At 48.1% G+C, this 16425-nt stretch overlaps 1 protein-coding gene across 2 annotated transcripts in view; it reads left to right on the top strand.

Moving 5' to 3' along the window:
- Positions 1–7018: 7018 nt before the first annotated feature.
- Positions 7019–16425, top strand: part of FAS (Fas cell surface death receptor) — a 224471-nt gene continuing 215064 nt past the window's right edge. The window contains exons 1-2 of one of the 2 annotated variants that reach the window (XM_063961693.1): positions 7019–7196; positions 15280–15451. In XM_063961693.1, the coding sequence (XP_063817763.1) occupies positions 7167–7196; positions 15280–15451 (202 nt within the window). In that variant the 5' untranslated portion in view covers positions 7019–7166. The remainder of the gene's footprint in view (positions 7197–15279; positions 15452–16425) is intronic. The other variant, XM_063961692.1, reaches the window with a different exon arrangement.

Genomic DNA, 16425 nt, shown 5'->3' with positions numbered 1-16425 from the left:
AAATATGTTGCGTGGTGCGAGGCCAGTAAGGCCCGACGGAGGAAATTCAACTGGGTCGATTCCTACATTTCCTGCAAACAGGAGTGTCTATGGGCCTGAAATTGGGGTCCATTAAGGTTCAAATTTCGGCCCTGTCAATTTTCTTCCAAAAAGAACTAGCTTCAGTCCCTGAAGTTCAGACGTTGTAAAAGGGGTACTGCATATACAGCCTCCTTTTGTGCCTCCAGTGGCACCTTGGGATCTCAATGTAGTTTTTGGGTTCCAAAAAGTCACATTGGTTTGAACCACTTAAATCTGTGGAGTTAAAATATCTCACATGGAAAGTGGTCATGCTGTTGGCCCTGGCCTGGGCCAGGCGCGTGTCAGAATTGGCGGCTTTATCCTGTAAAAGCCTTATCTGATTTTCCATTCGGACAGGGCGGAATTGAGGACTCGTCCTCAGTTTCTCCCTAAGGTGGTTTCAGCGTTTCACCTGAAACAACCTATTGTGGTGCCTGCGGCTACTAGGGACTTGGAGGACTCCAAGTTGCTAGACGTTGTCAGGGCCCTGAAAATATATGTTTCCAGGACGGCTGGAGTCAGAAAATCTGACTCGCTGTTTATCCTGTATGCACCCAACAAGCTGGGTGCTCCTGCTTCTAAGCAGACTGTTGCTCGTTGGATTTGTAGTACAATTCAGCTTGCACATTCTGTGGCAGGCCTGCCACAGCCAAAAATCTGTAAATGCCCACTCCACAAGGAAGATGGGCTCATCTTGGGCGGCTGCCCGAGGGGTCTCGGCTTTACAACTTTGCCGAGCAGCTACTTGGTCAGGAGCAAATACGTTTGTAAAATTCTACAAAATTGATACCCTGGCTGAGGAGGACCTGGAGTTCTCTCATTTGGTGCTGCAGAGTCATCCGCACTCTCCCGCCCGTTTGGGAGCTTTGGTATAATCCCCATGGTCCTTACGGAGTCCCCAGCATCCTCTTAGGACGTTAGAGAAAATAAGAATTTACTTACCGATAATTCTATTTCTCGTAGTCCGTAGTGGATGCTGGGCGCCCATCCCAAGTGCGGATTGTCTGCAATACTGGTACATAGTTATTGTTACCAAAAAATCGGGTTATTGCTGTAGTGAGCCATCTTTTCTAGAGGCTCCTCTGTTATCATGCTATTAACTGGGTTTAGATCACGAGTTGTACGGTGTGATTGGTGTGGCTGGTATGAGTCTTACCCGGGATTCAAAATCCTTCCTTATTGTGTACGCTCGTCCGGGCACAGTATCCTAACTGAGGCTTGGAGGAGGGTCATAGGGGGAGGAGCCAGTGCACACCAGGTAGCTCTAAAGCTTTACTTTTGTGCCCAGTCTCCTGCGGAGCCGCTATTCCCCATGGTCCTTACGGAGTCCCCAGCATCCACTACGGACTACGAGAAATAGAATTATCGGTAAGTAAATTCTTATTTTTTGCGGCGTGCCTTTGGCACGCACTGTCCATGTTGTGGATCTTGAGGGGGAGGGGGAACCAAAATATCTAGTTACAGCCTTGAGGATGAGATTGGTCACATTTGTATTTGTAGAAAGGCGCAAAATTGATAGTTTGCAGGAGGGCGCTGAACACCCTAGCACCGGCCCTGGACCAGTTGCTGGAAGGCTGATATCTTTGGTTCTGGGCATAGTACAGACAAGCTGCCAGTGTCCACTGAAAGGGGAGAGTCCCAGCCTTTGTAGTCTATCCTAAGAAAAACTCTAAATCAGATAGAACCCAAGATATCTGGCTGGGAAGATCAATTAACAGGCTCAGATGGGGACCACTGCTTAGAAATCGGATATCTCAGTTTCCCTAGGGCCGATTTTCAAATATCTGGTATCCCTGGAACATCTGGGGCCCTTGGGCAAGTGCCCATTGAGCCCATATGAAAAGACGGCCCTGCGCATCACTACTGCTTCCAAGGATATAGAAGATATAGAATTGACAGATGATGTCTTAAGTACACTGGATATGATTTGCTGCTGTGATCAGATCTGAATTAAGCCCTTATATTTGTTATTCATATATATATATATATATACATATATATATATATAACCATATACTTACAAGTGTCTATAAATTTCTTATAAAGTGGTAATATTATTGGGTTAATTTAGTTCCCACTAATATTGACTAAAAAATAATTATTAGTTCAAAATACATAATCCTTTTATAGTTGACTAGGTGATTCATCGCGCCCTATGGGCGTTCTTCGCACTGTCGTAAGGGGCTACGCCCCCTAACCATTGCACGCCCTTGTGATGTGCAATATTTTTATTACATGGAGTATTACCTCCAATCATAATTGCATGAGTGGTTAAATATTGCACGTACAAAGGGAGTGCGATGGTTAAGGGGTCGTAGCCCCTTGCAATGGCGTGAACAGCGCCCGCAGGGTCTGATGAATCACCTAGTAGGTGCTGTGGTTGGGGGAGTGGCAGTTGTGGGTGAGGCGTGGATGGGGGAGTGGGTCCGGGGGTGTCACAAGTGGGTAAGGGGCAGTTGCGGGGGTGCCGCAGGTGGGGGAGGGGCTGGTGCTGTGGTGTCGCGGGTGAGGAGCGGTTGCGAGGGTTCCACGGGTGGGGGAGGGGTGGGTGCAGTGGGTGGGGGAGGGTTGGGTGCGTGGGGTGTTGCGGGTGGGGGAGGGGATCCAGAGCCAAAGTGGGTGGGAGAGGGGAGGGTGCGGGAGTGTTGCAGGTGGGTGAGGGGGTCTGGAGCCACCGTGGGTGGTGAGGGTGTGTGTGTGGGTGCCGCAGATGGGGCACGGAGGTACTGTGAGTGGAGGAGGGGTGGGTAATGCTCCTGGAAGCAGCTAAGCTGCTGTCCTCCCTTTGGCAGTGGTTCTCCCGGAGACTCGCACAGCAGCCAGTCACTATTGTTAGTGCCGTGTCCCAACGCGCCGCATTACAAGGAAGAAGATGCACTCAATAAGCTACAGCTCCCAGCAGCCCTTAGCGCCGGAATGCTTTGGCGCTAAGGGCTGCTGGGAGCTGTAGTTTATTTAGTGTGTCTACTTCCCTGTAATATGGTGCGTTGGGACACCGGCGCTAACAATAGTGACTGGCTGGCAGAACTGACTGACTCGCTGAATCAATGTAAACGGTGAGAGTGCTGTGCAGTGTCAGTGCACATCCACTGCACTGCACAGCACTGTCACCTTTAACATTGATTCAGCGTCCAGATATTACCCTCCGCAATATCACCCACTCTATCCGTTACATTAGCCATCTCGGGGCTTCCAGGCCGGCAGCCTAGGTGATGTGTGGCAGAGTCAGGGCCTCTGGGTATCTGGGCGCGGCTGTGGTGGTGAGGCATTTCTGTGACATCACGCGCAGAGGAGGCTCCGGGGCTCAGAGAGTATGCATTGCAGGGAGGGCTATGAAAGCCACATCTATGCCAGTGGCCGTAGTAGCTTTTGTTCCCCCTGTGCCGCGGCTAGGGAGTGGGGATTGTTGATGCCGGAAGGGGCAGGTAGACTGGCAGCAGGACATAGGTCGTTGCAGTAAAAGGATTTTTTCCCCCCTATCTACAGCACAGAGACTTGCTGCAGATGCAGTGGCATACCCTCCAACTGTACCTTTTTTGGCAGGTACAGTACCTTTTTTTATGGTTTGTACCGATTTTTGACTCTCCAAACGTCCATTGAAAGTATAGGAAAAGGGGCGTGGTCGCACCACTGTACTTGTGGCCATGCCCCCTTTTCGAATTTGAACCGATTTGTATGTGTAAATTGTTGGAGGGTATGTTGCTGCAGATGCAGCTCCATCAGTCCCACTGTTAATCCTGCTCTGGGAACACACAGCAGCCAAAGGAGAGGCTCCCATTGTGGGAGGGCGTTTCTCACCCAAACAGCTGTGGACTGGGTGTGATAGACCTGCTGCTAATCCAATGAGAGCTCCTAGCCATGCCCAGCGTCAGAGTCACGGATCTGGGCTATTATATAGGAGATTATATAATCCTTATAAAGTAATGGCATTACTAAGTGGTATGGTGAGTAAATGGTCTCAAGGACCTATATACAGTAGTGAAAAGCATCTCCATTTATTTATATATTTTTTTCTTCAATAAAATCCAATGTGAAAATCTCCCTTCCTTGTCTCAGTGAATTAAATGGTGGGTCTCTATTCTCCTTAAATATCTAAATGTTATTACATCACTTCTTGTGTTCTTATTAATAGCTTAGTTTGATTTTAATTCTTTTTATAATACCTATAATTTCACAGACATTCTAGATTTATTACCATTAGGGGTGGCCTTTATTAGAGACTAATATTATGCATATTATCAGTCTAGTAATGTTTGATACATGTTTAATTAATATGATTGTATTCCAATTAATAAAATTCTATTTCCTGAGTGAGTTCCAAGCCTCTTTTTACTCTCCTGTTTTTTTGCAGCTCACCAATAAGAGATTAGCTATTCTCGTTGTCATAGCGACTATGTCTTTCCTACCACTTCTATGTATGTCTGCACTGGCTCCTTTCCTCTATCCATGTGAACTTCCGATTGGCGGAATGCACCTTACTTCCTGGTGTGCTCCACCTACATTTGTATGAGTCTCTGCGGGCTTGGTCCGCTGTAGACTACCAGTTAAAAGGGAAGTCCAGGAACAGAGCATTTGTCCCTCCTGGAATGGGTCATTTTGGGAAGTATGCTTTAAGTCTTAGCCGGGACTACTGATGACCAGGGCAGAAGCTAACAAGGTGTCAAGCCTCCAGAACTTTCCCAGCCCCCGTCACTGCACTCTCACCTGTCAGTGCAGCAGAGTCAGCAGCAGTAGTGGCCGCCCCTTCCCCTCCCCTCCAGTCCTCTCCTTTCGGCCAGATGCCAATGTGCCACTGGTGATACTCAGATAAGAAGCTCAGCCCCTAGACAACACAAGGAGCTGATGGCACGCTGCTGCTGAATAGAGCCTGGTAAGGTATGTCTGTTTGGTGTGTGTGTGCATACCTCCAAAGTTTGTGAAGTCTCAAGGAGGGACACATAAAAGGGGCGTGGTCTATTAAACAGGAGGCTTGGCCTCACTGGATGATGCTATCGTGGGCCACGTCTCCAATTTTCATTACAGTGGGGTATGGCCAGCGCTCTGTGAGCTGCTGACCATGCCCCCAGTCCCTCTGCTCTGAACAGCGAGTGCTAGGGAGCCTCCCAACTGCCCCCCCCCACTGCGGGAGACTGCGGCCAGCGGTAGGGACAGTGGGACAGACCCAAAAAAACGGGACTGTCCCACGAAGATCAGGACAGTTGGGAGGTATGTGTGTGTGTATGTTAATAAGTGCTGACAGGAGATATGTGTGTGTATGTATGAGGGGGTTAATGAGGGCTGACAGGTTTAGTGTGTGTAGGGAGGGTTTAAGGAATGCTGGCATGATGAGTGTGTGTGTGTGGGGAGGGGTGTATGAGTTTATGAGTGCTATGTGTCTTTTGTGTGTGTGTTATTTAGTGCTGGCAGGGTGTGTGTGTGTGTGTGTCATTCGGAACATTGCTGTAAGACATCTTATAAAGGGTTGGGTATGCGTGGCCGGCAGTCAAACATCCACCGGGATCCCAGCAGCCGCATGCCAGCCGGGAGATCGAGTGCAAGAAGACCCTTGCGGGCAAAGTTTCTCACTCTGTGGGTTTCTTGGACACCCACGAGTGGGAACAGTCCCTGTTGGTCGGTATGCCGATCGTCGTGATTTTCAGGGGGCAGGATGTAGGGGGTGTTGTGACCGGCGGTCTCCTGTAAAACACAATACACAAACAAATCCTGAAAATATCAGTGTCTTTTCTTCAACAAGTAGATCTTACTATCTTTGGTGCATATTTGCATTTGGATGTAAGTCATGTTTATTACACGCCTCTTAGATATGGCAGTACACGTCCACGCTGATAGACGTTACTTTCACAATCTCCCTGAAATTCTTTTTTCAAAAGTAGGCAAATATGAATCAGTTTGTCAATTTACAGTACATTGAATCAACCCATACCAGCTGCTTTCTGGACTAACACAAACTACAGCACAGAACTGCAAGTGCGGATTACCCCGCACCTCACAGCTGATCTCTGCAAGCTGTGAAATAGTGGGAATGCGATTCTACCCTACTGGCGCTAATCCTTAAAACCTACAAGTTTGGTGTAATTTTGTAGTAGACGCGTGATAATGCACATAATAATGATGCACTGGTGGTAAATGAAATACACCAAAAATGTAATAAAACATGAAATATAAAATATACAATATGAATACAATAAAACAAGGATGAGGCTAAACAGCCCAGAGGGGAAATGTTTCTACCGGTTACGGTAGGTGGAGCCACAGGTGTAAAAGAAGAGGAGTATCCCCGGGAAAATACCCTGCTTGTGGCTCCAAGGCTTGTATCCCCAATATTAGACTATAGTCAATCCAAATCGTCCATTCATTGAAAGAGGCACAGGAGGGTAACACCTCATTCTTGGTGGGGGGGTGTTTCAAATGTTCACGCGCCCCCTATCTCCCATCTAAAGTGACGGGAGATAGAGGGGCGATATTTAAATGGCCTTGGGCTGATCACGCCCAGTACAGTCAGGTTTAGGCATGCAAAGCACCTAAACCCAAACTAATGTGCACCCAAATGGGTCTCTTTATGTGCATATCAGTTTGCTACCTATGGGGTAGCGAGCTGAAAATATCTTGTTGTGCCCATCGGCAGTAACATTAGAATACTGCCGGCGGGCGAGATCACAGCTGGGAGGGGGGAGAGCACAATTTAATCCAGCCCTTGGAGTCCAGATCCTCCAACTGTATGGCTAAATGTACAGTACCGTTTTTCAAGATAATTATTTTTCCCCCTTTTTCTTATTACGCAAACAAGCTGTGTTTTATTATTCAGGCACTTACAGAAATAACATCATAATAACTCTTGTCTGCTGCTCCTTAGTACCATAGAGACACAGAAAAACAAGTAGTGTACTTCCTCACTGTACGGTTGTTCATGTTGACTTGTGCAACACACATCCAGTAATAAATGTGAAAGCTGTTACTTACAAGAAATCACAACTCCTTTTTTCTGCAGCTACCGGTGTCTTAGGACTTCCCCCCAGCCCATATGAGGCGGACTTCAAACCAGTAAAATAGAAACCACTTTCAGTTTGTGACAGAAAGATTTTAGTTCTCAAGCTGCAACAACAAACATGAAGTTACTGCCTGTTACCTTGTTGCTGGTGAGTTTACTTTTGGGTAAAGTATAATGTATGGTTATTGTTTAACCACAGAACCAGTATGTTACTTTGTAGGGAGATTTAGGAAAATAGACCTGGACTTTGAATCAAGAACATATATATTGTAATATAGAAGAGACATGACAGGAAAGTCATTGTAACTAACACTGCGATCATTTCCAGGTTTCCATGCCTTGGGAACGCTTGATCTTCAATAACACTGTAACAGGAATCTTTTGTGGGGTTACGCCTAGAACAAAAACTTAGTTATACTTGTGTTGATATAAATAAACATGCACTGTCATGTTCTCGCTGCTGCCTGGGCTGACTCTGTAAAGTTTGTAAACTCATCAGAAAATGGGATGCTACGTAAGTGTCATACTATTATACTGATACAATAAATGAAATAATAGGCAACAGCAAAAGGACTTTAGAAGCATTGTCTAGGATAAAACATACTGGGGGGAAATTAAAATTGTTTGAAAAGTCGGTTGGGTGTCTGTTTTATCCTATCTAATAGACAGGATAAAAACAGACACCCAACTGACTTTTCAAACAATTGAATACCCCTCACAGAGGCGTATTTTTTTTATTGTGGCCTAAAAAGAATGGCTGGTTTGTCAATATAGAATCTCCTGTACAGACAGTTATAATGCTGAATAAAGCGTTTTTAAGGGATTAGGTAAAAAATGGAATTGTCCAGACATCAAAACACTGGACCGGATCAGCTCCCAGCAGCAAACTCTGCCATTCTGGAACTTGTAGTGCTCGTCCCCGTCTGGGGGGGTGTTCTGTCCAGTGAGGGCCTGTGACAGCTGTCAACGGTTGGCATCCTAACCAAAAATGACCCAAATATAAAATATAGGAAAAAACAGAAGCTCAACCCTGCCCACCACTACATTACTGATGTGTGGCTGCACAGCCATGATGTGTGGCTGCTACAGCCATGTTTTTAACGAGTGCCCTCAGAACTCACCATTGTTTACTACAAAGAAATGCAACAAGTAATTTTACCAGCATCTCTTCTGTTGGCTACAATGCATGGGCGGATTTGGATCGAACACCAGCACGGGAAATTTATTGAAGCAGCCCTAATGGGGGCGGAGTCTGTTGAGGAGGAGGGGTCTGTCAAGAGGGTGGGTCACTCCTCAGAGTTCCTGATTCTGAGATAGACACAGTTGAGGCCTCCTTTCCCTTATGTACATCCGTACGTCTGAATATACAAGGACTGATATGCCTGTCATTAATGACTAAAATAATATAAAGAAGATACTTATGACACATATTCTGTGTCATAAGTATATGCTTTATATTGTCTTAATCATTATCCCTGTCTAAATGGGGTTGGGAGGCACCGATCATGGTGCCCCCCGTTGTGAATGGGGAAAGGTATGGTATCGGGAGGCGGGTGTGGGTGGGGCCTAGCAATGGGCATTAAAAGCCCATTGAAAATACATGGGAAAGCGGCACCATTAGATGTCCGCCACGAGCCAATCATGGCTCACTGCGTCATCGCCCCGCCCCCTCCAGCACGACTTATATAAGTCAGCGCGAGTCAGCGGTGTGTCAGTCCGATGGCGGAGGAGGAGCAGAGAAGAGCTCCTGAAGACAGAAGACGCCTGAAGTCCTGGATGGGCGGCGGCTATACAAAAGAGCTTAACAGCCGCCACCCACCAGGTGAAGACGCTGGAAGCCCTGCGGAAGGTGGCGGCCAAGCAAAAGAGCTTAAAGGCCGCCGCCCCCACCAGGTGAAGACGCCGGAAGCCCTGGGAAGGCGGCTACCATGCCAAAGAGCTTAAAGGCCGCCGTCTCCCAGGTGAAGACGCCGGAGGAAGATGCTGGAAGCCCTGGGGTGGTGGCACCCCCCCAGGTGAAGACGCCGGAAGCCCTGTGGAGGCGACGGGCATGCAAAAGAGCAGAAGAACCTAGTACAGACCCTGGACATTAATGTAAACATTGGGGTCTTTTTATACAATGGATACTATATGGAATACATTATTAATATTTAACACTATGGTCAATAGTACAGGCTGTATAGGATATTTAAATAAAATAAATAATTGGTCAGGAAAAGGCTAAACATACCATAATAAATAAGATTTTACTCACCGGTAAATCTATTTCTCGTAGTCCGTAGTGGATGCTGGGAACTCCGTAAGGACCATGGGGAATAGCGGCTCCGCAGGAGACTGGGCACATCTAAGAAAGATTTAGGACTACCTGGTGTGCACTGGCTCCTCCCACTATGACCCTCCTCCAGACCTCAGTTAGGATACTGTGCCCGGAAGAGCTGACACAATAGGGAAGGATTTTGAATCCCGGGTAATACCAGCCACACCAATCACACCGTATAACTCGTGATATTATACCCAGTTAACAGTATGAACATAACAGAGCCTCTCAACAGATGGCTCAACAATAACCCTTTTAGTTAGGCAATAACTATATACAAGTATTGCAGACAATCCGCACTTGGGATGGGCGCCCAGCATCCACTACGGACTACGAGAAATAGATTTACCGGTGAGTAAAATCTTATTTTCTCTGACGTCCTAGTGGATGCTGGGAACTCCGTAAGGACCATGGGGATTATACCAAAGCTCCCAAACGGGCGGGAGAGTGCGGATGACTCTGCAGCACCGAATGAGAGAACTCCAGGTCCTCTTCAGCCAGGGTATCAAATTTGTAGAATTTAGCAAACATGTTTGCCCCTGACCAAGTAGCAGCTCGGCAAAGTTGTAAAGCCGAGACCCCTCGGGCAGCCGCCCAAGATGAGCCCACTTTCCTCGTGGAATGGGCTTTTACTGATTTAGGATGCGGCAGTCCAGCCGCAGAATGCGCCAGCTGAATTGTACTACAAATTCAGCGAGCAATAGTCTGCTTAGAAGCAGGAGCACCCAGCTTGTTGGGCGCATACAGGATAAGTAGCGAGTCAGTTTTCCTGACTCCCGCCGTCCTGGAAACATAAATTTTCAAGGCCCTGACTACGTCCAGTAACTTGGAATCCTCCAAGTCCCTAGTAGCTGCAGGCACTACAATAGGTTGGTTCGATTGAAAAGCCGATACCACCTTAGGGAGAAACTGGGGACGAGTCCTCAATTCTGCCCTATCCATATGGAAAATCAGATAAGGGCTTATACATGACAAAGCCGCCATTTCTGATACACGCCTGGCCGAAGCCAAGGCCAACAACATGACCACTTTCCACGTGAGATATTTCAGATCCACGGTTTTAAGTAGCTCTATGATTTTAGGAATCTCAACACCACGTTGAGATCCCAAGGTGCCACTAGAGGCACAAGTTGGGGCTGAATATGCAGCACTCCCTTTACAAATGTCTGAACTTCAGGTAGTGAAGCCAGTTCTCTCTGGAAGAAAATCGACAGAGCCGAAATCTGGACCTTAATGGAAGCCAATTTTAGGCCCATAGTCACTCCTGACTGTAGGAAGTGCAGAATTCGACCCAGTTGAAATTCCTCTGTTGGGGCCTTCCTGGCCTCATACCAAGCAACATATTTTCACCATATGCGGTGATAATGTTTTGCGGTCACATCTTTCCTAGCCGTAATCAGCGTAGGAATGACTTCCTCCGGAATGCCTTTTTCCTTTAGGATCCGGTGTTCAACCGCCATGCCGTCAAACGCAGCCGCGGTAAGACTTGGAACAGACAGGGCCCCTGCTGCAGCAGGTCCTGTCTGAGCGGCAGAGGCCATGGGTCCTCTGAGATCATTTCTTGAAGTTCTGGGCACCAAGCTCTTCTTGGCCAATCCGGAACCACGAGTATAGTGCTTACTCCTCTCCTTCTTATTATTCTCAGTACCTTGGGTATGAGAGGCAGAGGAGGGAACACATACACCGACTGGTACACCCACGGTGTTACCAGAGCGTCCCCAGCTATCGCCTGAGGGTCCCTTGACCTGGCGCAATATCTTTTATAGCTTTTTGTTGAGGCGGGACGCCATCATGTCCACCTGTGGCCTTTCCCAATGGTGTACAATCCTTTGAAAGACTTCTGGATGAAGTCCCCACTCTCCCGGGTGGAGGTCGTGTCTGCTGAGAAGATCTGCTTCCCAGTTGTCCGCTCCGGGAATGAACACTGCTGACAGTGCTAACACATGATTTTCCGCCCATCGGAGAATCCTTGTGGCTTCTGCCATCGCCATCCTGCTTCTTGTGCCGCCCTGTTGTTTACATGGGCGCCCGCCGTGATGCTGTCTGACTGAATCAGTACCGGCTGGTTTTGAAGCAGGGGTTTTGCTTGACTTAGGGCATTGTAAATGTCCCTCAGTTCCAGAATATTTTTGTGTAGGGAAATCTCCTGGTTTGACCATAGTCCCTGGAAGATACTTCCCTGTGTGACTGCCCCCCAGCCTTGAAGGCTGGCATTCGTGGTCACCAGGACCCAGTCCTGTATGCCGACTCTGCGGCTCTCTTGAAGATGAGCACTCTGCAGCCACCACAGCAGAGACACCTTAGTCCATGGAGACAGGGTTATCAGTCGATGCATCTGATATGCGACCTGGACCACTTGTCCAACCGGTTCCACTGAAAAAGTTCTTGCATGGAACCTATCGAATGGAATTGCTTCGTAGAAAGCTACCATTTTTCCCAGGACTCGCGTGCAGTGATGCACCGACACCTGTTTTGGTTTCAGGAGGCCTCTGACTAGAGATGACAGCTCCTTGGCCTTCTCCTCCAGGAGAAACACTTATTTCTGGTCTGTGTCCAGAACCATTACCAGGAACAGTAGATGTGTCGTAGGGACCAGCTGTGACTTTGGAATATTTAGAATTCAACCGTGCTGTTATAGCACTTCAGAGACAGTGCCACCCCTACCAACAACTGCTCCCTGGACCTCGCCTTTATCAGGAGATCGTCCAAGTATGGGATAATTTAAAACTCCCTTTTTTCGAAGGGGTATCATCATTTCGGCCATTACCTTGGTAAATACCCTCGGTGCCGTGGACAGGCCCAACGGCAACGTCTGGAATTGGTAATGACAATCCTGTACCACAAATCTGAGGTACTCCTGGTGAGGATGGTAAATGGGACATGCAGGCAAGCATCCTTGATGTCCAGATATACCATGTAATCTCCCTCGTCCAGGCTTGGAATAATCGCCCTGAGCGATTCCATCTTGAACTTGAATTTTTTATATATGTGTTCCAAGGATTCCAATTTTAAAATGGGTCTCACCGAACCCTCAGGTTTCGTTACCACAAACATTGTGGAATAGTAACCCCGGCCTTGTTAGAGGAGGGGTACCTTGATTATCACCTGCTGGAAGTACAGCTTGTGAATTTCCGCCAGTACTACCTCTCCGAGGGCAGCAGGCAAGGCTGATTTGAGGTAACGGCGAGGGGGAGTCGCCTCGAACTCTAGCTTGTATCCCTGTGATACAACTTGCAGAACCCAGGGATCTACCTGTGAGCGAGCCCAGAGGTCGCTGAAGTTCCCGAGACGCGCCCCCACCGCACCTGGCTCCACCTGTGGAGTCCCAGTGACATGCGGTGGACTCAGAGGAAGCGGGAGAAGATTTTTGTTTCCCTCTTCCCTTGTCTCTGTGCAGAAAGGAAGCGCCTTTGACCCGCTTGCTTTTCTGAAGCCGAAAGGACTGTACTTGATAATACAGTTTTCTTAGGCTGTGAGGAAACCTGAGGTAAAAAAATTTCCTTCCCAGCTGTTGCTGTGGATACGAGGTCGCAAAGACCATCCCCAAACAATTCCTCACCATTATAAGGCAGAATCTCTATGTGCCTTTAAAGTCAGCATCACCTGTCCACTGCCGGGTCCCTAATACCCTCCTGGCAGAATGGACATTGCATTAATTCTGGATGCCAGCCGGCAAATATCCCTCTGTGCATCCCTCATATATAAGACAACGTCTTTTAATATGCTCTATGTTAGCAAAATATTATCCCTGTCTAGGGTATTATATTATCAGACAGGGTATCAGACCACGCCGCAGCAGCACTATCCATGCTGAGGCAATTGCAGGTCTCAGTATAGTACCTGAGTGTGTAAATACAGACTTCAGGATAGCCTCCTGCTTTTTATCAGCAGGCACCTTCAAAGTGGCCGTATCCTAAGACGGCAGTGCCACCTTTTTTGACAAACGTGTGAGCGCCTTATCCCCCCTTGGGGATATCTCCCAACGTGACCTATCCTCTGGCGGGAAAGGGTACGCCATCAGTAACCTTTTAGAAATTACCAGTTTCTTATCGGGGGAACCCACGCTTTTTCACACACTTCATTCACTCATCTGATGGGGGAACAAAACACTGCCTGCTTTTTCTCCCCAAACATAAAACCCTCTTTTAAAGGTACTTGGGTTAATGTCAGAAATGTGTAACACATTTTTTATTGCCGGGATCAAGTCACGGATGTTCCTAGTGGATTGTGTATATGTCTCAACCTTGTCGACACTGGAATACGACTCCGTGTCGACATCTGTGTCTGCCATCTGAGGGAGCGGGCGTTTTTGAGCCCCTGATGGCCTTTGAGACGCCTGGGCAGGCGCGGGCTGAGAAGCCGGCTGTCCCACAGCTGTTACGTCATCCAGCCTTTTATGTAAGGAGTTGACACTGTCGGTTAATACCGTCCACCTATCCATCTACTCTGGTGTCGGCCCCACAGGGGGCGACATCACATCTATCGGCATCTGCTCCGTCACCACATAAGCCTCCTCATCAACCATGTCGACACAGCCGTACCGACACACCGCACACACACAGGGAATGCTCTGACAGAGGACAGGACCCCACAAAGCCCTTTGGGGAGACAGAGAGAGAGTATGCCAGCACACACCAGAGCGCTATATAATGCAGGGATAACACTATAATTGAGTGATTTTCCCCCCAATAGCTGCTAGTATACATATATTGCGCCTAAATTTAGTGCCCCCCCTCTCTTTTTAACCCTTTGAGCCTGAAAACTACAGGGGAGAGCCTGGGAAGCTTTCTTCCAGCTGCACTGTGAAGAGAAAATGGCGCCAGTGTGCTGAGGGAGATAGCTCCGCCCCTTTTTCGCGGACTTTTCTCCCGCATTTTTAAGGAATCTGGCAGGGGTATTTATTTATCACATATATAGCCTCTGGGGCTATATATTGTGATATATTTGCCAGCCAAGGTGTTTTTATTGCTTCTCAGGGCGCCCCCCCCCAGCGCCCTGCACCCTCAGTGACCGGAGTGTGAAGTGTGTATGAGGAGCAATGGCGCACAGCTGCAGTGCTGTGCGCTACCTTGGAGAAGACTGATGTCTTCAGCCGCCGATTTTCCGGACTCTTCTTGCTTCTGGCTCTGTAAGGGGGCCGGCGGCGCGGCTCCGGGACCGAACATCAATGGACGGTTCCATGCGGTCGATCCCTCTGGAGCTAATGGTGTCCAGTAGCCTAAGAAGCCCAAACTACCCACAGTTAGGTAGGTTCGCTTCTTCTCCCCTTAGTCCCTCGGTGCAGTGAGCCTGTTGCCAGCAGGTCTCACTGTAAAATAAAAAACCTAAACTATACTTTCTTTCTAGGAGCTCAGGAGAGCCCCTAGTGTGCATCCAGCTCGAGCCGGGCACAGGATTCTAACTGAGGTCTGGAGGAGGGTCATAGTGGGAGGAGCCAGTGCACACCAGGTAGTCCTAAATCTTTCTTAGATGTGCCCAGTCTCCTGCGGAGCCGCTATTCCCCATGGTCCTTACGGAGTTCCCAGCATCCACTAGGACGTCAGAGAAAATAAAAATACAAACATAATAGAACCAGTACTGCACTTTCTAAGCACACATTATCCCACCTCATAGTATGGCTCCTGTCTCTTCTTCCATGCAGCTACTCGCTGGTCCAGTGCACTGATTGAGGACTCCAATCCACATACACAGCTAACCTGGTAGAAGAAACTGCTACCACTGGGCATGTGCAGCAGCTTTGCTTTGTCTCTTACACTGCATGATGTAGTGGTAGCTCTAGAAATCGTATTATACACCATTGCTATTGTTGTCATAATTTGAGCCATTTGTCAAGATGAGGGGGGTTTCCGGGCAACCAGAAACCCCCCTGCGTTTGCCTATGCAGACAGTATAATATTGTTTTTCTCCTTTACAGGTACTGTTTGGATCTAATTGTGTGCTGCCTCTTACACATCATTACGATTCTTCAGACACACATGTGAAGAATAAAGGTGCATTATTGCACAAGTTACTGAAGAGACAAATCATTTGTCCATCTGATGATGAATACTTGGTAGAAACACACTGCTGTAGAAAATGCATGGAAGGTAAGTTGCACAAGTCAGACATTATATAATATGTGAGCCGCTATTGTAGTAGACTGAGAAGGCCTCCTTTAGATCAGACAAAAATCAGTTTACACTAGGGGTGGGCAACAGGCGGCCCGCGGGCCGGATGCGGCCCGCGGACCGATCCTGCCTGGCCCGCTGTGCCTCACCAGAGTGCAATGACAAGCGGCCCGACAGGCCGCTTGTCATTGCACTGCTCTCAGACGCGGCGCCGCTGAGGAAATCCCGGTCACGTCACAGGGTCAGCTGACCGGGATTTCCTCTGTAATCATGCGCTGGGAGGCACAGTGGCGGGCACTGCAGTGAGCAGGAGCGGCGGCCGAGAAGCGGTGAACGGCATCCGATTTGAGCAGTAGGAGGGCGTGATTATGCAATGCGTTTCCCACCCATACCTTCCCTACAGTGTGTCTCCCGGAGGGCATTTTTAAAATGACAGAATTTAAGGTTTTATCATTGATAAATAGACCACTAAAACATGTACACGTCTACACATACTGGCAGCACAATATAAGCAGAATGGGAATCCTACTGCGGCCTTCAACAGCTCAGTGCTAAAAACCACATAAATCAGTAAAAACATCTCTGTTCTAGTTTGGGAAATGTATATCACGTCCCAGGGATTGTCTGCCGTTATGTGTAAAAAGGGGGTGCTGTCTGCTGTAATGTGTAAAAAGGGGACGCTGTCTGCCGTAATGTGTAAAAACGGGGTCGCTGTCTGCCGTAATGTATAAAAACGGGGGCGCTGTCTGCCGTAATGTGTAAAAACGGGGGCGCTGTCTGCCGTAATGTGTAAAAACGGGGTCGCTGTCTGCCGTAATGTATAAAAACGGGGGCGCTGTCTGCCGTAATGTATAAAAATGGGGGCGCTGTCTGCCGTAATGTATAAAAACGGGGGCGCTGTCTGCCGTAATGTGTAAAAAGGGGACGCTGTCTGCCGTAATGTGTAAAAAGGG

Source organism: Pseudophryne corroboree, chromosome 3, assembly GCF_028390025.1.
Source record: "Pseudophryne corroboree isolate aPseCor3 chromosome 3, aPseCor3.hap2, whole genome shotgun sequence".
Lineage (NCBI taxonomy): Eukaryota > Metazoa > Chordata > Amphibia > Anura > Myobatrachidae > Pseudophryne > Pseudophryne corroboree.
The sequence above is the reverse complement of the archived record's forward strand: the minus strand, read 5'-3'. Positions and strand labels throughout refer to the sequence as shown.